The following is a 25,010-nucleotide window of genomic DNA, read 5'->3' on the forward strand; positions in this document are numbered from 1 at the left end:
ATCTTCTGAAAAAAATTCTTTACTGAGTGTGTACTCAGTTGCTTTAGTCGTATCCAACTCTTTTTGACCCTATGGACTGTAGCCTGCCAGGCCCTTCCGTCCATGGGATTCTCTAGGCAAGAATGCTGGAATGGGTTGACATGACCTCCTCCGGAGAATCTTCCTGACCCAGGGCTCAAACCCGAGTCTTCTGCATTACAGGCGGATTCTTTACCACGGAGCCACCTGGGAAGCCCCCTTTCACTGAGTAGTGAAACTAAAATCAGTGGGTTTTCTCTTTGTCTTACCTGATTATACTGAGTATACTATAAAACGCTATAGTGATGATTATACAAAATAGCTTCTCAGGTCAATGGTAATAGATAAGGCAGTAAATTAATTTAACTGCTTCCAGCGCTTTTGAGAAGTCAAAAGGAAAGAAAACAATGATTGTTTTGTCCCAGAAGAACCTTCCACTTATCCTGACAACCAAAGTGAACCTGAAACCCCTGAGCAAGAGACTTGTGTTCCCATGTTCACGAAGCTTCGTGAAGCTTTGAGTATGAGCACACCTGTAGGTTTTCCCCGGAGTAGATGTAATTGTGGGGTTTCTACTTACTCTCACCATCCATCCTGACCCAAGGCACACTTTTTCACCTTGGGAAGAGGGTGGGAATGAAAAAGAGGGGTGTTAATTGGGTTCTCAGGAAATGGCAACCCACTCCAGTATTCTTGCCTGGAGAATCCCAGGGACGGGGGAGCCTGGTGGGCTGCCGTCTCTGGGGTTGCACAGAGTCGGACACGACTGAAGCGACTTAGCAGAGTTTCCATCTCTTCTTTCATCTAGCCTTCCTAACTACTGCGTTATAGCAAGTTTGGGTACACCCATTTGTAGACCAGGAGACTTTCTCCAGAACCAGTCAAAAACTGAGTGTACCCTGTAAAACCTCACGGGCTTCGTGTTCCTGCAGCCAGACAGTATGGACTGCGTGCACCTGGGCCGACTCCGGGAAACACTCAACCCTGCAGGACCCAGAGGGTGCAGAACCATGCCTACTGGGGATGCAAGTACAGTGTGCTTTGAGGAGATGCGCGCTGGCGGTGGGGACCTCGCCTCGCCTTCGCTGAGATGCTCCAGCAGAAAAGCGGGGCGGGGCAGCGAAGGGGGAGTGTCCCCTTCCCCAGCCCAGCCAGCGCGCAGGCGCAGCGGTGCTCCCTGGCTCGCGTCCCGGGCCCACCCCCGAGCGCGCGGCTGCGCTCTGAACCGCGGGCCCGGAAGCGCGGCGCCGGCTCGCGCCACGTCTGTGCTGCACCTTCTCTGGGTCCAGCAGCTGCCGCCCCGCCCGTGCAGACCGTAGCCCGAGCCGCGACCTGCCGGACTGGTCCGGGAGCATCATGGGTGGCGTGGTCCCGCGCTCCGTCTCCGCGCTGCCGCTGCTGCTGCTGCTGCTGCTGCTCCAGGCAGAGCGGCCGCGCGGCGCCGAGCTCACCTTCGAGCTGCCGGACAACGCCAAGCAGTGCTTCCACGAGGAGGTGGAGCAGGGCGTGAAGTTCTCCCTAGACTACCAGGTGAGACCTGGCGCCTCCTCTCTCTCCCGCTTCCAGGTCTTCAGTGGTCACTTGTGCGCCCCCGGCTGTAGTGGCTGGAATTAGCCAAAGAGGCTGCAGAGGGAGGCGGGAATGACCAGAGACAAGGAAGTCAGAGCCCACCCGAGACGGACCGACTAGCCAGGGAGGTAGCACCGCAGGTGCATGCCCAGGATGGGGATGCCCGGGCGGCTCCGGCTTCCTGGGGAGTTGATCTGAATGACCTGAGAGCGCGTTGACTCTACAGAACGCCATCTATGGCACCAGGCTGTCTGTCCCAACGTTTTTTGGACAGCTTTGTGCCCGCCTGTACTGGAAAATGGCAGCGAGAGGAAATGGGTTCGTGGTTTTATTTTTCCGCCTCTCTCCAGCGTTTGAAGTCATAGTTAGGGGGAGCGAGGGTGCTTTGGAAAGGAGTCCGCTCGGGCTTTCAGCCTGGCAGTTTTTACAAGGAGTGGTGTTGTGGCTACTGCCATATGGCTCAGAAAAGCTCCAAGCTCCTGCACTCTTGGCTGCTGTGAGAGTTCTCATGGCTCGCTGTTGGGGTGTGGCGGGGTGGGGGGGGGGGGGGGGGGGGGCGGGGCGGGGGAAGGGGGGAGGGTGGCGGTTGGGAACAGGTAGGTCTTGAGTTAGAGAGCTGCAGATCTGAGTTTAGGCAATCCTACCCAGATATCCGGACAGGCGTCTGATCGTGGACACATACTGGCAGGCATTACAGAAGGGAAGTGGCACGGGTAGCAAAAGGGAGGGTAGGCAGTGTGATGGGCCCTCTCTGACCAAAACCACTAAAAGAGGCTGTGCATGGGGACAGCATCCTGTGTCCTGGCCTCTGAGTCATTCATCTCGTTACTTTCACATTTGTGGACAGTGTGCAAACTGCAACTGGGTAAACAGGGGTCACCCAGATACAGTTGTCAAAAAAAAATGATCCTTGTGGGACTTCCCTGGTGGTCCAGGGGTTAAGAATCTGCCTTGCAGTGTAGGGGACATGGGTTCAATCCCTGGTCAGGAAAGTAAGATCCTACATGCTGCAGAACAACTAATCCTGTGTGCCACAATGAAAGATCCTGTGGGATGCAATGAAGACACAATGCAGGGCAATAAATAAGTATTTGAAAACAGAAAGACTGTTGTGAGGCTGGAGGGCCCTGAGAGGTCATCAGGTCCGTGCTAGGTCAGAAACCGCTGTTATGGGCTCAGCATAAGTCTATACATGTCCAGCATTAGGAATCTCACTGATCACAAAGCAATTTCTTCCATCTGTACAAAAGGAAATATTAACGTCTGGAAACGGATGGAGGCCTTTGACCGTGTTCTTTGATGGACCCTAGTTCTAGTCATTGGCCATCCCTGTGATTCTGCCTTTAGCAGATCTTATCGTTCCTATGGTACAGTTTGAACAAATGACTCCTCTGGTAGTCACTGATTCTGTGAAGGCTTCGATCTGTATTTGCCTTCCTCTTGCATTTCATCTGCAATAATATAAACCTCCAGAGCCTCAGTTTCCTCTTCTGTAAAGTGGAGAGGATTAAGCTCTTTGCACCCTTTTTTTCTTTTAAGATTTTTTTTTTGTTTTTTTGATGTGGACCATTTTTAAAGTCTATTGAATTTGTTACAATGTTGCTTCTGTTTTGTGTTTTGGTTGTTTGGCTGTTAGGCATGTGGTATCTTAGCTCCCTCACCATGGATCGAACCTGCACTCCCTGCATTGGAAAGCAAAGTCTTTTTAAAAAAACTTTTTATTTTATATTAGAGTATAGCCAATTAACAATGTTGTGGTAGTTTCAGGTGAACAGTGAAGGGACTCAGCTATACATATACGTGTATCCAGGAAGGCAAAATCTTAACCACTGGACCACCAGGGAAATCCCATGGCTCTTTGCACTCTTGCAGAGCAAAACTTTTGGAGTCAGTCAGACATGGATCCAAGTCTTAGCCTTGTTACTTTCACGCTGTGTGATGTGAACAGTTCACTTCAACTCTCTCAGCCTCAGACTCATCCTCTGTGAATTGGGGAGTGTCATGGCACCTGCTTTAGAAGGTTGTGAAGACTAAATGAAAACAATGTTTGTGACATCTAATCACAGTGCCCAGTTGGCATTTGGTAAGTGGTGGTTGCCCCCTGGTAAAAAACGGCCTGTGGGTCTCTTTTATGGTTGTCAGGTCATCACTGGAGGCCACTACGATGTTGACTGCTTTATGAAAGACCCTCTGGGGAACACCATCTACAGTGAAACCAAGAAACAGTATGACAGCTTCACGCACAAGGCCGAGGTCAAGGGCGTGTATCAGTTTTGCTTCAGCAATGAGTTCTCCACCTTCTCTCACAAAACTGTCTACTTTGACTTTCAAGTGGGCGACGAGCCCCCCATTCTCCCAGACATGGGGAACAGAGTCACAGCTCTCACCCAGGTGAGTGGACATCAGCACCAACAGTCTGAGATGAACCCCCTCCTCCACCCTGCCCCCACAAGCCTATTCCTCCCGGTCTTGGCTGATGAACAGTCACCAGCCACCCACCTCCTTGTCTGAAGCCACAGTATTTGCTCTGCCCGTGTGTTCACAGATAGTCCTAGAAGACGTTATGGTTCTTCTTTCTGGTTCCCCTTCTGGTCTTCCTCTCCATTCTTTAACTGTGTCCCTGCAGTACTTTCTTCTGGTATTCCCACGTTCCCATTCAGTCTGACACAGCACCGCTGTCAAAGCACACACAATACGTGCCTCTCTGCTCCTTCAATGCATCTGCGTCAGAAAGACAAAGTCCTGCTTTCTGTGGTGTATCAGTTAAGGTAACACAAGCTGCTATCACAAGTAAACCCCAAATATCAATGGCTTAACACAATGGGAGTTTTGATTCTCACTCAAATAATAATCTGGAGAGTGGGGGAGTGGGTGGAGGACTCTCCTCCATGGAGTGACTTGGGAAACCAGGCTCCTTTTTGGTCATCTTGCCACCAAAAAATGGAGAGAATGAGAAAGCCCCGCCTGCTTCTTAAAAGCCCTGGCTCAGAAGTGACACCATTACCCCTGCTCGTATCTCATTGTTGAGAAATAGTCGTGTGGACAGTCTGGGTGAATGGAAGGAAGGCTGGCATATACAGTCCTGTTAGGCAGTTGACCCCTAGTGACAGCTCCACATCCTAACAGAAATAGTGACAGTTTTGGAGGACAGATAGTCATCCGTGTCACCCGTGGCTCACGGTTAACTATAATCAACCTCAGCCTCCTCCATCAGTCTCTCCTCCTACTGTTCAAGCTCCTCCCTCCCAGACACAGACTCAGGCTGGAATTGTTGTGTTATTTACCCCTGGGCCCTCAGCACCCCAGTGCATGGAGTGTGGCACAGAATAGGAGCTCACCAAATATTTGTCAAGCGACTGAGTGGCAGGACCCAGGAAAGCTCCCAAGACGGGAATGACCATCTGTGGCTGCACCTGTCCCAGAACTGAAGCCAGAGCATCTGAGTGTCTGGTGAGACCAGGTCACCTTCTGGGCTGCCCTCCAAAGTGACCACAGGCTCCATTCCTCTGTGGCTTTGATGATGGGTTTATTCTCTGAGCAGCTGGAGGTTAGTACTGCACTGTGCAGTCGGTAACACTATCTGCTTAGGGCTATTGACATATTAATATTAAAATTAAAATTCACCTCCTTGTTTGCTCTGTAGCAACACATCTGTCTAGTGCTCAGTAGTCCCAAGTGGCTGGTGCCCACGCGTGGAGAGTTCTGCTGGACATCATTGTGTTTGAACTTGGCAACATGAGTGCTGATAGACAGTCCAGCCCAGGGTGTGTCTTTATGTGTAAGAGCTTTCACAACCTGTCCTCTCAAGAGTTCTGTTGGTCATTGATGAAATAGCTTCTGTACTGAAGATTTTGTAAGTTTCCAGGAGCTGTGTGTGTGCTCAGTTGCTCAGTCATGTCGGACTCTTTGCCACCACATGGACTGTAGCCCGCTAGGCTCTGTCCATGGGATTCTCCAGGCAAGAATACTGGAGCAGGTTGCCAGTTCCTCCTCCAGGGAATCTTTCCAACCCAGGATCAAACCCACGTCTCCTCCTTTGACTGCATTGGCAGGTAGATTCTTCATCACTGTCACCACCTGAGCTGAGAGATTTGCCTCTTGAAACAGTGGAAAAGAAACCAGTAGAGGAAAGGCTTTGTGGGTTAGTGCAGTTGTTGTTCAGTTGCTCAGTCGTGTCTGACTCTTTGCAACCCTGTAGACTGCATATGCCAGGCTCCCCTGTCCTTCACCATCTCCCAGAGTTTGCTCATTGAGCAAACGTCCATTGAGTCAGTGGTGCATCCAACCATCTCATCGTCTGTCGCCCCTTTCTCCTCCTGCCCTCAGTCTTTCCCAGCATCAGGGTCTTTTCCTGTGAGTTGGCTCTTTGCATCAGGTGGCCAAAGGATTGGAGCTTCAGCTTTAGCATCAGTCCTTGCAGTGAATATTCAGGGTTGATTTCCTTTAGGATTGACTGAGCACAAGCTCTCCAAGGGTCTCAAGAGTCTTCTCCAGCACCACAATTCGAAAGCATCAATTCTTTGGCGCTCAGCCTTCTTTATGATCCAACTCTCACATCTGTACATCACTATTGGAAGAACCATAGCTTTGACTGTATGGCCCTTTAGTCAGTAGAGAATAGGCTTTGTGGGTTAGGGCACTAGAGACATTCTTTCCTGGAGCCTCAGGGTTGCGTTTTGTTGCAGGAGAGATTGCACTTGCTGCTTCTGCATCTGGGGACCTCATCCTTCCTTCTGCCCAGACGCAGAAGAGACATTTCCTTCTACTTCTGTACCTGTGTCCCCTCTCCCTGACTGAGTGGGGTTGTATCTGTATCTGCCTCCGACAAAGCTCACTTGCTAATGCTGGGCATGTGCTCCGTCTGCATTTGTGCCCGGAGGATGCTGTGATCAGAGCTGTGTTTTTTCTTTTTAATAATTCTGTTTATTTATTTATTTTTGGTTGTGCTGTGTCTTACTTGCTGCTCGGACTTTTCTCTAGTTGCAGCAAGCAGGAGGCTACTCTCTAGGTGTGGTACACAAGCTTCTCAATGCAGTGGCTTCTCTTGTTGCAGAACCTGGGCTCTAGGGCAAGGGGGCTTCAGTAGTTGCAGCTCCCGGGCCCTAGAGCACAGGCTCAATAGTTGTGGCACACAGGCTTAGTTTGCCCCATGGCATGTGGGATCTTCCCAGACTAGGGATTGAACCCGCATCTCCTGCATTGGCAGGCGGCTTCTTTACCACTAAGCCACAAGGGAAGTCCCAGAGCTGTGATTTAAGGGTGAGGGTTCTCAGGGAAGGGACCAACTGACTCTTCAGGAGGTTTGGGAAAGTCTTCACAGGGAGTCTTAGCTCACAGGCGACAGTGTGAGTGCTTGTCCAGGAGCGTGTCTGGCATGGGGGACGGAGGGCCCCCCAGGTGGCGAGAACAGCAGATGCAGGTATCAGGGCATCACTTTCCTCCTGGGCCCTGCTCTTAACTTTGCTCTCACTTTCCTCGGCACAGATTCCCTCTCTGCCTGCAGCTGTCGTGTCTCTTCCCATGAGGCTTCGTCCAGGTCAGCACTACGCCAGAGGCCGTGTGCTGTGGGACTAGTATCAGCCTCAGGGGAAAAGACCAGGATTCAGAGTGACCGAGTCCCAGGCTGGAGGGACTGTCTTCACCCTGAGTTCCAGAACGACCGGGCTCCTAGCAGAGGACACGGGCCAGGGTTCCTGCTGAGGGAGGCCAAGCTTGAAGCGCTCCCAGCATCCCTAGAGTCTGGGCAGGTCCTAGGGGAGGCTGGAGGCTTCTGACAGAGGTCCAAGGTCCGGGGCTGCCTCAGTGGTGGTCGAGGGAAGATTAAAGTTTCCCTGACTCTACTCAGAGGCCAGCTCACATGACACTCCCTTTGAGTTCTTCAAGAATTTAAAGAACTGAGTACAGTAAGTCTCCTATGTACAAACAAGTTTTGTTCTGAGAATGCATTCATAAGTCCAATTTGTTCCTAAGTCCAACAAAGTATCCAACTAACACAGTCATCTATATAGGTTTATAATACTCTTTACACAAATAATACATAAAACACAAACACAAAAAATAAAGGAAACATTTTTAATCCTACAGTACAGTACCTTGAAAAGTACAGGAGTACAGTACAGCAGCTGGCACACAGGGGCTGGCATCGAGTCAACAGGCAAGAAGAGTCACTGACTGGAGGAGGGAGAGGAGGTGGGAGATGGTAGAGCTGAAGGGTTGTCAGCATAGGAGATGGAGGGTAAGCTGCACTGTCACGCCTGATGTTGATGGCATGCACATTTACACCTTTGAAAGTTTGCAACTTGAAGGATCATACGTAGGGAACTTGCTTTTATCTTTGGAGGCTCTGAAGAGGTGAGGCTGAGTGAATTTCCTGACAGTTACAGAGTGAAGACCTGGGCACCAGCAGGTGGTGGAGATAGGATGGGAGTGGGCATGGGATGCAGGAAAGGGATGGTCCTGGGGGCAGAAGGATTGGTCAGTGTCTCCAGAGACCACCTGTCAGGATGGAGTAGTGCCCGCCGTCCCCGTGAGGCTCCAGGACACTGGGAATTAGCAGGGCTGGAGGTCTCAGCAGGGTGAAAGTCAGGCTCTGGGAGAGCTGGGGACCCCTGGCCCTGGGCAAACAGAGCTGTTTGCCAAAAAAAGGGCCTCTGCTGGCTTCCTGCTGGGCAGGAAGCAGGCTGCCCAACTGAAACTTTGTGGAAACAAGCGGAATTGGTGTCTTAGGCAAACAGACAGGTTGTTTTAGGCAACGTCTTAGGCAACGGCAGGTCCCTGAGAAAGGGGAGGAGGGATGTTTCTCCGGTAAGGGGCTGCTCCCAGTGTCTGTGGATCTTGGTGTCAAGTTGCTCTTGGTCTCTGGGGGCCCATGCTAAGTTTCTGAAGGGGTTTGCTGGTTCCAGATGCCAGGAAGACTGTAGAGCACCACCTCTTGCTCTGTTACCTCTGAGGACTGACCTCCTTCCCATCACTGATCAGGTCTGAGGTTGTTGCTGTAAAGGTCTTGGGCCTTCTTCAGAGACTCTCAGTGCTGGTCTCTGGCCGGGGACATGTGAACCAAGCCTCTGAAATGATGCCTTCCACGGCAATGTGACATGTCTTCTGCCCGGGGTGTCTGCACCTGTGATTTCTGTGTCCTTCTCGGCCTCTCTTCCTCCCTGCCAACCCCGACCTCACTCCTTCTCCAGTGGCCCTGGACTTTGGGAGGAGGGTGGAGGTATCAACCTGTACTGCTGAATGCTCAGGCCAGGGCCCAGGGGTCCCAGGAGCACCCAGTTCAAGTGAATGAAATGTACACCTTGAGTTTCTGAATGAGTGTGCGGTGGAGGTAAACACAGGATGGAACTCCAGCCTGGAAAGCCAAGGAACCCTTCCCTTGTATTTAAAAAGTAAAGTGTGGATTTATATATATTGAACGTGTGTGTACATATATGTACACATGCATCTGTATGCATATACACACGGCCATTCATATGCAGATATACACATATATGTATATCTCTGTCCATCCCACTGATTTCATCCCACTGATTTTTAGAGACCTGTTACCAAGTCTCTAAATGGCTCCCAGATCCACTCGTCTTAAAAAAAAAAAAAAAAAAAAATTATTTCTTCGACTGTGCTGGTTCTTAGTTACAGCAAATAGGATCTTTAGTTTCAGCCTGTGGGATCTAGTTCCCTGACCAGGGATAGAATCCAGGCCCCCTGCGTTGTAAGCGCAAAGTCTTAACCACTGGACCACCAGGGAAGCCTTAGCTTCTAGCTTCTTACATTGAACTTTATGAACGGTTCACCTTTCCAGTATGGGAAGCAGTTGTCTGTCTGGTGCTTATGAACTTCTGTAGCACAGGAACCCATTGTCCATAGAGTTTTCTAGGTTTTGAATGTTCTAGAGGTTGCCAGTGAGTAAGGACATGTTCTTTCACAGGCATAATGTCTTAGTTTTCCATTGCTGAATCAGTAATTACTGCAAATGGCTGAAAATAATAACAATTTATTATCTCACAGTTCTAGAGGCTTTGCTCAAGTTCTCGGGGCTGAAATCAAGATCCTGGTGGGGTCAGGCTGTCCTCTGGAGGCTCTGGGGCGTCTCACACTCACTTAGGTCCTTGGCGGAATTGAGTTCCTTGCAGTTGGTGGTCATGCTCTCTGCTCTTAGAGTTCTTTCTCTGCTCCTTGCATGTGACCTTCTCCATCTTCAGAGCCAGCATCAGCGGCTGAATCCTCCTGTGTCCAGCCTCTCTGACTTCTCCTTCCACTGTCAGGTCGAGAAAGCTCCCTGTTTTGAGGGGCTCTCAGGCTCCCTGGACAGTCTCAGGTGTGACATATAATCGTCATAGTCACAGCTTGTATGCACAGCTTCCTGGGGTTGGTAGTGGTGGGACCTTGGTAGTGGTAGGACCCTGGTAGTGGTGGTGGGGACATAGTCAAAGATCTGCCTGCTATGCATGGTAGTGTAGCAAGTAAAGGAAGTTGTGAAGTAGCACGTGTTACATGTGAGTATATGCATGTGTATGTGCTGACAGGCACACGTGTCTGTGTCTTTGCCCTTGTTTGTATGCTGGTGTGGGTCTATGTACATGAGAAATGTATGTTTTCATGTATTTGTATGTATGCCTAGAAGTGTAGGCAGCAGTTTTGTAATAGAATGAGCAGTAGATTCAGAAATAAAGTGAAGGTGTCAGTCTCCCAATCATGTACGACTCTTTTGTGACTCCATGGCCTATAGCCTGCCAGGCTCCTCTGTCCAAGGCAAGAATAGTGGAGTGGGTAGCCATTCCCTTCTTCAGGGGATCTTCCTGACCCAGGAATTGAACCCTAGTCTTCTGCATTGCAGGCAGATTCTTTACCATCTGGGCCACCAGGGTAGATTCACAGTCTAGTGCAGTTGGAATTTACGCCACGCCCTGCCATTAATTTGCTGTGTGACCTTGGGCAAGTCACATAGCCTCTCTAAGACTCAATTTCCTCTTTAATATATGCAGTAAGCAATCAGTCAGCCCTCCTTAGCACCGGGGGTAATGATCCTTGCCTGTCAGGGATATGGTAAGTATTAAATAAGAGCTCAGGGGAAAAAAAAAAAAGAACTCAGGGCAGTATTTGAAAGCAAAGTCTCAGGACTCGAACAGTTGAGTTTAAATATTATTTATTTATTTGTTTGCCTGCACCAGATCTTAGTTGTGGCATGTGGGACCTAGTTCCCTGACCAGAGATTCAGCCCAGGTCCTCTGCATTGGGAGCAGCCCTGACAGTTGAGTTTACATCCGGCTTCCCTGGTGGCTCAGATGATAAAGAATCTGCCTACAATGCAGAAGACCCAGGTTTGATCCCTGGGTTGGGAAGATCACCAGGAGAAGGAAATGGCAACCCACTCCAGTATTCTTGCCTGGAGAATCCCATGGACAGAGGAGCCTGGAGGGCCACAGTGCATGGGTCGCAAAGAGTCGGACACGCGGAGATGCGACTGACACTTTCACACTTCTGCCATCTCCTAGCTCTGTGACTCTGTTACTTGACCTTTCTGAACCTCAGTTAGGCTTATTATGAATAAAACCGTGTCAGACCCTTAGCTCAGAAGCATTGTTAGCACTTAGTAGTATGTAGGATGTTGATGACCGAGTTTGCTTTGTGTGTGCCAGTTTCCATTCTTTTCTGAGGGTCAGCAGCGACTACTTTTCTCTTCCTGCCCAGATGGAGTCCGCCTGTGTGACCATCCATGAGGCTCTGAAGACGGTGATCGACTCGCAGAAGCATTACCGGCTCCGGGAGGCACAGGACCGGGCCCGCGCAGAAGACCTCAACAGTCGAGTCTCTTACTGGTCCATTGGCGAGACCATCGCCCTGTTTGTGGTCAGCTTCAGCCAGGTGCTACTGCTAAAAAGCTTCTTCACAGAGAAACGGCCCATTAGCAGGACGGTCCACTCCTAGTTGGGGTGCTCTGCTCCCAAGCCCCTTGCACCCTGGGACAGAGCAGCCCCCTTGGGCCTCAGGCTCCTGCGGGCTGGTGGGTGTACCCCAGGGTGGAAGCCCTGTCACCTCACATTCTAATCAGATGCTTGGTCCTTGTCCTCCAGCAGCTGGAGCTCATAGAGCCCAGTTAGCAGGAGACATTGAGCTGCCTTATATGTGCAACAGTGAATGCAGAAAGGGTCTGACCAGGCAGGGACTGCCTGCTGTGGGGGGCAGGCAGGCCGCCATCCAGTGGCCTGGCCAGCAGGAGGAACCCCAAGTGCCCTGGCCTCCAGGGCACAGCTCAGGGCTCTCTCTCTTTGCTCCATGACGCACAGCTCATTTGGCTTCTGTGTCCTCTCCCCTGTGGAGAAGACTGGGCCCTGAGTCTGGACTTCCCTCCCTTGAGCTCTCTGTACCTGTGGAAACCAGGCCCTGAAGCGGCTTTGCAGAAACCCCACCCCAGGGGAGCCCTGGAATCGGCCCTGGAAGCAAGAACAGGATGGTAGCTGGGTGCCTTGGCTGGCTGTGTATCTCCTCGGAGGTGGGACTCCGGCTAATAAAATCTGAGTGTGAGCACCATAGAGACTTGCGTCTTTCTTTCTTTTTTTTTAAATTAATTTTTTAGGTGTTGTTGTTCAGTTATTAAGTCATCTCCGACTCTTTGTGACCCCATGAACTGTAGCCTGCCAGGCTCCTCTGTCCCACACTATCTCCTGGAGTTTGCTCAAACTCATGTCCATTGAGTCAGTGATGCCATCCAAACATCTCATGCTCTGCCTCACCCTTCTCCTTTTGCCCTAAGTCTTTCCCAGCACCAGAGCCTTTTCCCAGCATCAGGGTCTTTTTTTAGGGGTAATACTTTATTATTTTTAATTGGAGGATAATTGTTTTACAATGTTGTATTTGTTTCTGCTGTACAATAATGTGAATCAGCTGTAAAGTGTGCATATATCCCAACCTTCTTGGACCTCCCTTCCCCGCCATCTCACCCCTCTAGGTGATCACAGAGCACTGAACTGAGCTCCTTGTCTACACAGCAGCTTCCCATCAGCTGCCTGTTTTACCCATGGCAATGTATATGTATCAGTGCTACTCTCCCAGTCTGTCCCATTCTCTCCTTCCCCTGCTGTGTCCACAAGTCTCTTCTCTAAGTCTGCTTCTCTGTTCCTGCCCTGCAAACAGGTTCACCTGTACCATTTTTCTAGATTCCACATATATGTGTTAATATATAATACTTGCTTTTCTCTTTCTGACTTCACTCTGTGTAACAGGCTCTAAGGTCATTTTTTTAATTCATTTTTTTATTGGTGTATAATTGCGTTACAACGTTGTGTTAGTTCCTCCTGTGCAGCAAAGTGAATCAGTTGTACATATACATGTATCCACTCTTTGTGTCCCTAAAGGAGTTCACAGCTTAGTGGGGGAACACTGGCATGCATATAAATAATTGGAGTGTGACAGAGCAAGTGATGCTTCAGAGATGGGTCTGTGTAGATGTTTGTGGAGGGGGCAGTAAGTTACTCTCCTCTCAGCTGAATGAAAACAGTGAAGTAGGGAGCTGGAGACTTTGTGGTCTCAGACTCTAGTGGTTACTCTGAATGACTGAGTCATCATATCATTTAAATATAGGGGCTCAGAACAGAAAATGCAAAGACTGAGCAATACTGAGTGGCTGTCTCAGGGTCATGGCTGCAGTAGCCACAGTGGTCTCCTTAAAATGTAAGTCAGATCCTTCACTTCTGGTCAGAACCTTCCCCATGTCGTGCATGTTGCTCTCAGTTCATGGCTAAGTCCCCACCGTGGTGGTGAAGTCCTAAAGCACCTGGTGCCTCCGCCCCTGGCCCTGGGAAGCCCCTACCGTATGCCATCCACTCTCTCCTTTCATGTCCTCCTGGCTTGCTATTCCCATCACACCAGGCCATGCCCCTACCCCGGGACCTTTGCACAGGCTGTTTCCTCCACAAGAACACCCTCTCCCTGTTGCCTGCATGAGCTCCTGTCCAGTGTCATGTTAGCTATGAGGTCTCCCCTAATGACTTTATTTAACATGGCATCATCTCACCTGGCTGTGCATGTCTGTCTTGGCTTTATTTCTCTGTTATATCATGTATCGCCACCCACAGATGTGTTTACTTGTCTGGTTATTTTCCTGCTTACCTCATAAAGATGGAAACTCCATGAAGGCAGGGCCTTTGTTTACTGCTGTATTCCTAGTGTGTAGAATAACGCCTGATAGATGCTAAGCTCTTAATATGTGTTAGTTGTTAGATGAACAGCCTTTCCCATTAGTAAGAAACAGATGCATACTGATCAAATATCTAAATAGTAGGTCTTGAGGGCAGATATCATGTCTTTCATAAAAAAAAAACCCCACAAATCTGAAATCCTAAGTTGTTTTAAGTGTTAATAGTGCCCTGTGCTACTGCTAAGTTGCTAAGTCGCTTCAGTCGTGTCCTACTCTGTGCAACCCCAGAGACGGCAGCCCACCAGGCTCCCCCGTCCCTGGGATTCTCCAGGCAAGAACACTGGAGTGGGTTGCCATTTCCTCCTCCAGGGCATCTTCCCAAACCAGGGATCAAACCTGTGTCTCCTGCACTGACAGGTAGATTCTTTACCACTGAACCGCCATGGACTTTCCCCATGTTTGGAGTATAGTGATAAACAGTGTAACACATCCTATGTTCCACTACCTGGATTAACCAATATAATGTGACTGGTTCCTCTTAGAAACTCCCTGATGCTCTGTGCCCACCTCTCCTGCATTTTGCCTTGAGGCTCCCTTGCTCCCCACCCACCCTTTAACATGATTTCAATGGCAGCAGCCAGGCCACAGGTACTTTGTGTAGGGCATGATCAGGGCAGATTGGAGGCCCTGCCTCAGGATGCAGAGTGATGGTTGACCAGCTGCCCTAGGGCACCTCCTCTTCCCTGTCCTCCCCTCCTAAGACCTCTGGGTGATGGTTTAGAAATTAAGGCTGCTCTCATCCCCAGACTGTTCTTTCTGAGAGTTTAAAGTGAACATTGAGGGCTTCCCTGCAGGTCCAGTGGTTAAGAATCTGCCTGCCAATGCAGAGGACACAGGTTCCGTCTCTGGCCCAGGAAGATCCCTGTGCCGTGGGACAACTAAGCCCATGCTCCACAACAGGAGAAGCGACCACAATGAAATGCCCATGCACCGCAACTAGAGAGTAGCTGCCCCCATTCGCCGTAACGCTGAAGGCTCGAATTCAGCAACAAAGACCCAGTGCAGCCAAAAATAAATTTTAAATAAAAGTGAACAGTGAACAAGCTGCCAAGTATTGGGTTGGCCAAAAATTCATTTGGATTTTTCCGTAAGATGTTTTGAAAACTCAAAAAAACTTTTTGGCCAACCCAGTATCAGATAATGAGAGTTACTCATTGTGATACTCCATCCTGGGGAATATCCTTCCCCCAACACCTCCTTAACTTCTCTAGGGAGACACCAACCAGAGCCTGGTCTTTAGCACTTGCTCATAAAACATCCCAGACCCCAGCAGAACATGCATACCCAGGCAGAAACAACCAGACTCCCAAGATGAACGAAGAAGAGACACAGCCCCTTGAGTACCATCCAAACTATTGTTTGAAGCAAAATTGTTGGAACATGTGGAGCCAATTTGTTTTTTACACATTTTTCTTCTGATTATACCTTTTTCTGTTTTAATTTTTTTTATTTTTAATTAGAGGATAATTACAATATTGTGATGGTTTCTGCCATACATCAACATGAATCAGCCATAAGTATACACATGTCCCCTCCCTCTTGAACCTCCCTCCTACCTCCCACCCCATCCCACCCCTCTAGGTTGTCACAGAGCTCCATTTTAAGTAACATAGTAAATATACTCTAAAAGAGAAAGTGTTAGTCACTCAGTCACATCCAACTCTTTGCGACCCCATGGATTGTAGCCTGTTGGGCTCCTCAGTCCATAGGATTCTCCAGGCAAGAATACTGGAGTGGGTTGCCATTTCCTCCTCCAGGAGATCTTCCCAATGAAGAGGAAAAGTTAAAATTTTACATAACCTCCTTCTCCTTCTGCCTCTGTAACTCAGCTTGCCCCTTGCAAAGTCTAGATCACGTAGGTCACATAGTCTCAAAAAGTGGGGATTTGCAATACTACGAACTAAATTTTATCTCACTCACCCTTGTCCTGCTTTTTGCAATTGCCCAGCCCCTGCAAACCTGCTTAATCATGCCTGCCCAGATCAGGCATCCCCCTCCGCATTTTGACCACTGTTCCTGCGCGCATGAAACCCCTTAGTTTAAACCAGCCTGTTAACAGCTAGTGTTGCCCGCTTACAGTCTGTCTATAAAAATTCTGCTATCCCTTTGTTCGGGACTCAGAGCTTGGAGTGTTAACTCCTCTGGGCCCACTGGTGTAATAAACTTGAGTTCTCCAACTCTCTGAGTGTGGGGTGCTTGGTTTCTCAAGTACTGGTTTATGCATCGCTAACCCAGGAATCAAACCCAGGTCTCCTGCACTGCAGGCAGACTCTTTACTGTCTGATCCACCAGGAAGGCAACCTAAAAGAGAAAATGTTGGTAATGTTCAGCTGCAGCACGGAGTTGTAATAAAGAACAAGTGGAAATGTTACAGAGGAGAAATAAAAAGTAGAAACGAAGGCCACCCTCAGAGAGGACAAAAGCATGAAATAGAGCTGATGTGTATGAAAACCCTTCTAGAAGGCAAAAAGAAGGGGGGAAAAAGCTAAGAGATATGAAAAGTAAAAATGGTAGGAGATGGATAAGAGGTGAACCTGAAGCAGAAAAAATATACTAGAAGAAATAATAAAAATATGTTTATCAGAATTAAAGAAAGATGAAGGATCTCAGAGCAAAAGGCTCATGGAGTGACATGACAAACAGGGTTGAGGACTGAGAAGGTGAACCCCCACATGGACATGGACATGTAAGAATTCCAAAGGCAAAGAGGAGATTCTGAATGCCTCCAGAGAGAAGGAACAACTCCTCCATCAATCAGAGTGAAATGAGATTTCACAACAGCACCAACGCATGCAAGAAGAAGAAGAGGTCATATTTTTAAAATAGGAAAGGCAAGAACAAAATAACCCCTGAATTTGGACACTGATGTCTAACCAAATTGTAAACATGAAATTCCACTGAAGATCTCAGGCACGTGGGACCACAGCAGAGAAGAGAACTAAACCTCAGAGACAGCTGTAACGTGTATGAGAATGATGTTAATTGTTGTATAAAAATCTAGGGCAGGGACTTCCCTGGTGGTCCAGTGGTTAAGGCTCCATACTTTCACTGCCAAAAAAGGGCAATCTGTAGATAGAGAAAAGAGGAAAGAAAATACACACATACATACCAACCAAGTTCTACCATTTTGAACAAGGTTGGAAAAGTTTAAAATGCATGCGGAGAGACAGAAGAGCATGAGGATGGTGAGTTTAAGAAATCAATAGACATAAGTAGATATAAGTTTGGGCCTTAAGTTAAAAGCAAGCAGCCACCATAAAAACAAAATTTGAAAAAATAATTTTGGAATTAGTGAAAGAAAACTTGATCTATCGGAGGAAAAATGGAAAGGAGGCAGAAAAAATTAGCATCAGTCAGTCAGTCAGTTCAGTCGCTCAGTCGTGTCTGACTTTTTGCGACCCCATGAATCGCAACACGCCAGGCCTCCCTGTCCATCACCAACTCCCGGAGTTCACCCAGACTCATGTCCATCGAGTCAGTGATGCCATCCAGCCATCTCATCCTCTGTCATCCCCTTCTTCTCCTGCCCCCAATCTCTCCCAGCATCAGAGTCTTTTCCAATGAGTCAACTCTTCGCATGAGGTGGACAAAGTACTGGAGTTTCAGCTTTAGTATCATTCCTTCCAAAGAACACCCAGGACTGATCTCCCTCAGAATGGACTGGTTGGATCTCCTTGCAGTCCAAGGGACTCTCAAGAGTCTTCTTCAACACCACAGTTCAAAAGCATCAAGTCTTCGGCGCTCAGCCTTCTTCACAGTCTAACTCTCACATCCATACATGACCACTGGAAAAACCATAGCCTTGACTAGACAGACCTTTGTTGGCAAAGTAATGTCTCTTCTTTTCAATATGCTATCTAGGTTGGTCATAACTTTCCTTCCAAGGAGTAAGCATCTTTTAATTTCATGGCTGCAATGCTCAAAATTCTCCAAGCCAGGCTTCAGCAATACGTGATCTGTGAACTTCCAGATGTTCAAGCTGATTTTAGAAAAGGCAGAGGAACCAGAGATCAAATTGCCAACATCTGCTGGATCATGGAAAAAGGAAGAGAGTTCCAGAAAAACATCTATTTCTGCTTTATTGACTATGCCAAAGCCTTTGACTGTGTGGATCACAATAAACTGTGGAAAAAAGTAGCATAGTAAGTGAAAATAGGGAAAAAAAGAAGTACCTTTGTATATTTCTAATGAAAGAATGATTATAATAAATGTAGTTAATTAAATGGGAAACTGTGATTAGATAAAAATATAAGATCCAATAATATGTTTTGAGACATGCATTAAAAGACATAGGAATGTTAAAAATAAAACGATGAAGACTTGCCAGGAGAACAACTAAATTAAATCAAGGTAATTATCTCAGTATCTAACAAAACAGAATTGAAGGCCAATTATTGTAAGAATGATTATTATTGTAAGAATGCAGGTAGAACCTGCCTGACCAAACTCACAACTGAGTGCAGGCTAACACAGTTGGATGATTGTTCCTGGAACAAAGTTTGGGGATAACCTGTTTTTCCAGCTTTGTGGCAGTAGCAGGCTGTAGTTAGAACCTTCCTGGATGTGTGTGCTCCGTCGCTAAGTTGTGTCCAACTCTTAGCGACCCCATGGATGGTAGCCCACCAGGCTCCTCTGTCCATGGGATCATCTAGGCAAGAATACTGGAGTGGGTTGCCATTCCCTTCTCCAAGGATCTTCCTAACCCAGGGATTGAAACTGTCCCCATGTTTGGGCTTTTCTTAAAGAAGGAATATTGTATTGAATGGTCCAGCAGCAGCGCTTGGAATGGTGGCACCTCAGAGCCACGTAGAGTGGCAGGGGTGACTCCCACTCTCTTGCCCATCTCAGCGTGGTCGGGGAGGGGGTTGGAGGGGAAGCTCATCAGACAGATGGACAGGAGATGTGACAACTGGATGAGGGGTGTGGGGGACAGTCAGCTTTTTGATCCTGATGACACCAGATCTTACCCCCGACAGGCCTGCGGCTGGCGGGGTATTGCTGAAAACTGCTGTCTGCTTGATCACCTTGAAGGCTGCTGAGCAGAAGCCTGTTCCCAGCGTGTGCCCAAGAAAACTGATGGAAAAGCTTTTGGAGATGCCTTGCTCCAAGCCCCCACTGTCCCGAATCCTGCAAATCAGTGACCTGGATGACAAAAGGAGAGGCAACAAACAGGACCAGAAATAACAGCACAGTAACAATTAGAAGAGTGCATTTCAGGAGAATTACTCCAGGAAGCAGGACAGTGCAAACATAGTTTTACCCCAGTTCTTTATATTTTTTGTTAGTAGTTTTAAAATTAATTTTTATTGGAGTATATAGTTCCTTTGCAATGTTGTGATATTTTCTGCTGTATAGTAAAATGAATCAGCCATATACACACATATGTCTCCTCCCTTTTGGACTTTCTTCCCCTTCAGGTCACCACAGAGCCTGAAGTAGAGTTCCTTGTGGTATACAATAGGTTCTCATTAGTTACCTATTTTATACATAGTATCAACAGTGCATGTAACAAATCTGTACATTTGTTCTCTACATCTGCCTCTCTATTTCTGTTTTGCAAATAAAATCATCTGTATCATTTTTCTAGATTCCATATATATACTTTAATATTTTTTTTCTCTTTCTGACTTACTTCCCTCATATTTTCTTTTAAAAGGCACTAAGACTTCAGAAAAAGGTTACAAATAATTATAGAAGAGGTCATAATACAGCAGAAGAGATGAAAAAAAATTGTCAAATCTCAGGGAAGATGTGGAAGAAGAAAAAAAATGTTATGAAATGACTGTCAATTTGAAGATGCCAAAAAGAGAACAGATACACCTGAAATCACAGGTACGAACACTAAAGAAAGGCTTGGGGAAACCATCCAAATAAAATGGAAGAAGAACAAAGAACCCGAAGTTATCAGGGAAAAGCTGAGAGATTTTTACAACAAAGGATATTCGTCATGCCGATAATTGGTGCCACTGAAGAAGAAAACAGAACCACCACAACAAATCTAAAGGCATAAAAAAGAGAAAGCTTTAATAAAAATTAAAGGAAGACCCAAATCCTCAGTTTTAAAGGGTACCTTGCAGTTCAGGAAAGATTGAAGCAGAATAGTCAACACAGACATATCCTAGTGAAGCTACTGAGTTTCAAAAAAAAAAAAAAATGAAGACGTCATCAGCATCTATGTTACATTAAAAACAAAGACAAAAAAGCAAGTTATCTGCAAGAAGAAATCATGTGATCTCCAACTTTTCTATGACATTTACTGTGAGAAAGATAGCAAAGTAATGTCTCTAAGGAACTTAGGTAAAGGGAGTACAGACCAAAGATTATAAACTGTGAGCTTGTCATTCAAATACAAAGGCAGGAGGTGACCACTCTAAAGCTGGAAGGAACTCGGGTCAGAGCACTCACAAACCATTACCGAACACAGTTAAGTCCTCTACATACGAATTCCAAGTTTCAAACTTCCAAAGATATGAACAATTGAATCTAGCAAGGAACCAGAACCCATGCCATCAACATCAGGCATGAGTGACAGCTCAGCTTGTCCTCCGTCTCCTATCGCTGACGACCCTTCGGCTCTACCATCTCCCACCTCTTCTCCTTCCTCCAGTCAATAATTCTTGCCTGTTCACTCGATGCCAGCCTGGTGTGCCTGCTGTTGTACTGTAACTAGTGTATTTCTCAAGGTACTGTACTGTAAGATTAAAAATGTTTTATTTTGGGGGTTTGTTATGTATTATTTGTGCAAAAAGTATTATAAATATAGCCGACTGTGTTAGTTGAGTACCTAGGATAACTTTGTTGGACTTAGGAACAAATTGGACTTACAGACATGCTCTCAGAATGGAACTCGTTTGTGTGTAAGGGGCTTACTCTAAGCTACCTCCAGAAAGACCTCTAGAGAGCAAGGAAAGAGAGAAGCCATCATATTAATAAAAAAGGCAGAAGTATTTCATCCACTAAGGTATACGCCTGAGATGAACCACTATGGAAACTCTAGCTAGAATAAATTTCATAAACTCTAATGATTTAAAAATAACAATACAATAAACGAGGAAGATAGGAGAAAGTGTAAGTTCTAATGTCTAATTGTCTTCTGGGCTTTTCTAAAAGAAAAGTCTCCAGTATATATGACAAAATATTAGCATTTGTTAGTTCTGGGTGGCACATATGCGGATGTGTGTTATATTACCTTTTGCACTTTTCTGTATTAAAATTTTCAAGAGCAAAGTAAATACAAGGATGGCAATTGTACTTACTTCAATTCTTAAGACTGTTGCAAGGTTTCAGTGAGTATTTGTGAACATTCTTTGCAAAATGAAAAGCTCTGGACAAACATGAGGTTTTATAGCTAATCTGCTCCGTTTGCTGTTGATTCTGTTAACTTCCGTTTCAAAAGTCCACGTGATCTGACAGCTTCCGCTTTTGGGTGGTGTTGGCGGCGGCGGTGCTGGGCATGATGCAGATGACAGAGATGGTGGTGACGGTGGTGGTGAGCGTGGTGCGTGTAAGGAGTGAAGTCAGACCTGTGATCCAGCTCTGTGACAGTACATGCTGCTACAGAATACACTTCTGGGCTGAGTGTCTTACTTCTAAAGAAAGAGTGAACTCCACAGAGAAGAATGGCATGAAGGTGTATCTCCCACTGGGCTTTCCAGGTGGCGCTTGTGGTAAAGAACCCGCCTGCCAATGCAAGAGATGCAAGAGACGTGGGTTGGATCCCTGGGTTGGGAAGATTCCCCTGGAGAAGGAAATGGTAACTTATGCCAGTAGTCCTGCCTGGAGAATTCCCATGGACAGAGGAGCTTGGTGGGCTACAGTCTATAGGGTCAAAGAGTCAGACACAACTAAAGTGATTTAGCACACACGCACATATCTCCCACTGTAGTGAAGTGAAGTGTTAGTTGCTCAGTCCTACCCAACTGTTTGCAATCCCATGGACTGCAGCCCACCAGGTTCCAAGAATAGTGGAGTGGGTTGCCATCTTCTTCTCCAGGGGATCTTCCCAACCTAGGGATCAAACCCGGGTCTCCTGCACTGCAAACAGATTCTTTACCGACTGAGCTCCAAGGGAAGCCCCTACTCCTAGTAAACCCAGTTTAAAGTAATTAACACAACAAGAGATGGCAAGAGTGAATGTCGACATTCTAGGAATCAGCAAACTGAAATGGACTGGAATGGGTGAATTTAACTCAAATGACCATTATATCTACTACTGCAGGCAGGAATCCCTCAGAAGAAATGGAGTGGCCATCATGGTCAACAAAAGAGTCCGAAATGCAGTACTTGGATGCAATCTCAAAAACGACAGAATGATCTCTGTTCGTTTCCAAGGCAAACCATTCAATATCACAGTAATCCAAGTCTATGCCCCAACCAGTAATGCTGAAGAAGCTGAAGTTGAACAGTTCTATGAAGAACTACAAGACCTTTTAGAACTAACACCCAAAAAAGATGTCCTTTTCATTATAGGGGACTGGAATGCAAAAGTAGGAAGTCAAGAAACACCTGGAGTAACAGGCAAATTTGGCCTTGGAATACGGAATGAAGCAGGGCAAAGACTAACAGAGTTTTGCCAAGAAAATGCACTGGTCATAACAAACACCCTCTTCCAACAACACAAGAGAAGACTCTATACATGGACATCACCAGATGGTCAACACCGAAATCAGATTGATTATATTCTTTGCAGCCAAAGATGGAAAAGCTCTATACAGTCAGCAAAAACAAGACCAGGAGCTGACTGTGGCTCAGACCATGAACTCCGTATTGCCAAATTCAGACTTAAATTGAAGAAAGTAGGGAAAACCACTAGACAATTCAGGTATGACCTAAATCAAATCACTTATGATTATACAGTGGAAGTGAGAAATAGATTTAAGGGCCTATATCTGATAGATAGAGTTCCTGATGAACTATGGAATGAGGTTCGTGACATTGTACAGGAGACAGGGATCAAGACCATTCCCATAGAAAAGAAATGCAAAAAAGCAAAATGGCTGTCTGGGGAGGCCTTACAAATAGCTGTGAAAAGAAGAGAAGTGAAAAGCAAAGGAGAAAAGGAAAGATATAAACATCTGAATGCAGAGTTCCAAAGAATAGCGAGAAGAGATAAAAAAGCCTTCCTCAGCGATCAATGCAAAGAAATAGAGGAAAACAGCAGAATGAGAAAGACTAGGGATCTCTTCAAGAAAATCAGAGACACCAAAGGAACATTTCATGCAAAGATGGGCTTGATAAAGGACAGAAATGGTATGGACCTAACAGAAGCAGAAGATATTAAGAAGAGATGGCAAGAATACACAGAAGAACTGTACAAAAAAGATCTTCACGACCCAGATAATCACGATGGTGTGATCACTGACCTAGAGCCAGACATCCTGGAATGTGAAGTCAAATGGGCCTTAGAAAGCATCACTATGAACAAAGCTAGTGGAGGTGATGGAATTCCAGTTGAGCTATTCCAAATCTTGAAAGATGATGCTGTGAAAGTGCTGCACTCAATATGCCAGCAAATGTGGAAAACTCAGCAGTGGCCACAGGACTGGAAAAGGTCAGTTTTCATTCCAATCCCAAAGAAAGGCAATGCCAAAGAATGCTCAAACTACCGCACAATTGTACTCATCTCACACGCCAGTGAAGTAATGCTCAAAATTCTCCAAGCCAGGCTTCAGCAATATGTGAACCGTGAAATTCCTGATGTTCAAGCTGGTTTTAGAAAAGGCAGAGGAACCAGAGATCAAATTGCCAACATCCGTTGGATCATGGAAAAAGCAAGAGAGTTCCAGAAAAACATCTATTTCTGCTTTATTGACTATGCCAAAGCCTTTCACTGTGTGGATCAAAATAAACTGTGGAAAATTCTGAAAGAGATAGGAATACCAGACCACCTGATCTGCCTCTTGAGAAATTTGTATGCAGGTCAGGAAGCAACAGTTAGAACTGGACATGGAACGACAGACTGGTTCCAAATAGGAAAAGGAGTTCGTCAAGGCTGTATACTGTCACCCTGTTTATTTAACTTATATGCAGAATACATCATGAGAAACACTGGACTGGAAGAAACACAAGCTGGAATCAAGATTGCCGGGAGAAATATCAGTAACCTCAGATATGCAGATGACGCCACCCTTATGGCAGAAAGTGAAGAGGAACTCAAAAGCCTCTCGATGAAAGTGAAAGAGGAGAGTGAAAAAGTTGGCTGAAAGCTCAACATTCAGAAAACGAAGATCATGGCATCCGGTCCCACCACTTCATGGGAAATAGATGGGGAAACAGTGGAAACAGTGTCAGACTTTATTTTGGGGGGCTCCAAAATCACTGCAGATGGTGACTGCAGCCATGAAATTAAAAGACGCTTACTCCTTGGAAGGAAAGTTATCACCAACCTAGATAGCATATTCAAAAACAGAGACATTACTTTGCCAACAAAGGTCCGTCTAGTCAAGGCTATGGTTTTTCCTGTGGTCATGTATGGATGTGAGAGTTGGACTGTGAAGAAGGCTGAGCACCGAAGAATTGATGCTTTTGAACTGTGGTGTTGAAGAAGACTCTTGAGAGTCCCTTGGACTACAAGGAGATCCAACCAGTCCATTCTGAAGGAGATCAGCCCTGGGATTTCTTTGGAAGGAATGATGCTAAAGCTGAAACTCCAGTACTTTGTCCACCTCATGCGAAGAGTTGACTCATTGGAAAAGACTCTGATGCTGGGAGGGATTGGGGGCAGGAGGAGAAGGGGACGACAGAGGATGAGATGGCTGGATGGCATCACTGACTCGATGGACGTGAGTCTGAGTGAACTCCGGGAGTTGGTGATGGACAGGGAGGCCTGGCGTGCTGCGATTCATGGGGTCGCAAAGAGTCGGACATGACTGAGCGACTGATCTGATACCCAATGAATTCCTTCTTAGAACTGCAGCAATATGGGGAATGACCACAAGAGGGCAGTTGAGGAACATCAATAAAGCTTACTTTTTGCCTGGAGGGTTGTGCTAGTCATTGCTTGTGAGCAGAGAAAACCGTCCTGCAGGGGATCTCAGGTTGGGGGTTAATTATTTAGGGCTATTCAACGCACCATAGAATGTCATGGAATTTAAAAATTGTTGAGAACCACCTAGTTCAACATTCTCAGCTCAGCCAACATCTTGCCTACAACTTGATCAGACTCATCCAAGGAGATGAGGAGCTGTAGGCAGGTAGATAATGTTTTAAAAGGGTTTTGCTTTAAGGC

General features: G+C 46.7%; 1 protein-coding gene across 1 annotated transcript; it reads left to right on the forward strand.

Moving 5' to 3' along the window:
- Positions 1-1,220: 1,220 nt before the first annotated feature.
- On the forward strand, positions 1,221-12,119 carry TMED3 (transmembrane p24 trafficking protein 3). Its single transcript, XM_027521494.1, has 3 exons — positions 1,221-1,548; positions 3,730-3,978; positions 11,278-12,119. The coding sequence occupies exons 1-3, from the start codon at positions 1,375-1,377 to the stop codon at positions 11,512-11,514; spliced, it is 660 nt and encodes a 219-aa protein (XP_027377295.1). The 5' UTR covers positions 1,221-1,374; the 3' UTR covers positions 11,515-12,119.
- The last annotated feature ends 12,891 nt before the right edge of the window (positions 12,120-25,010 follow it).

This window comes from Bos indicus x Bos taurus, chromosome 21 (assembly GCF_003369695.1).
Source record: "Bos indicus x Bos taurus breed Angus x Brahman F1 hybrid chromosome 21, Bos_hybrid_MaternalHap_v2.0, whole genome shotgun sequence".
Lineage (NCBI taxonomy): Eukaryota > Metazoa > Chordata > Mammalia > Artiodactyla > Bovidae > Bos > Bos indicus x Bos taurus.

What these genes read in the sequence shown, in the direction of transcription:
- TMED3 (XM_027521494.1), top strand. Translation starts at nt 1,375, where the DNA reads ATGGGTGGCGTGGTCCCGCGCTCCGTCTCCGCGCTGCCGCTGCTGCTG. An exon ending in AGTTCTCCCTAGACTACCAG is followed by an intron (nt 1,549 to 3,729) that starts GTGAGACCTGGC and finishes TATGGTTGTCAG; the next exon opens with GTCATCACTGGAGGCCACTA. An exon ending in GAGTCACAGCTCTCACCCAG is followed by an intron (nt 3,979 to 11,277) that starts GTGAGTGGACAT and finishes CTTCCTGCCCAG; the next exon opens with ATGGAGTCCGCCTGTGTGAC.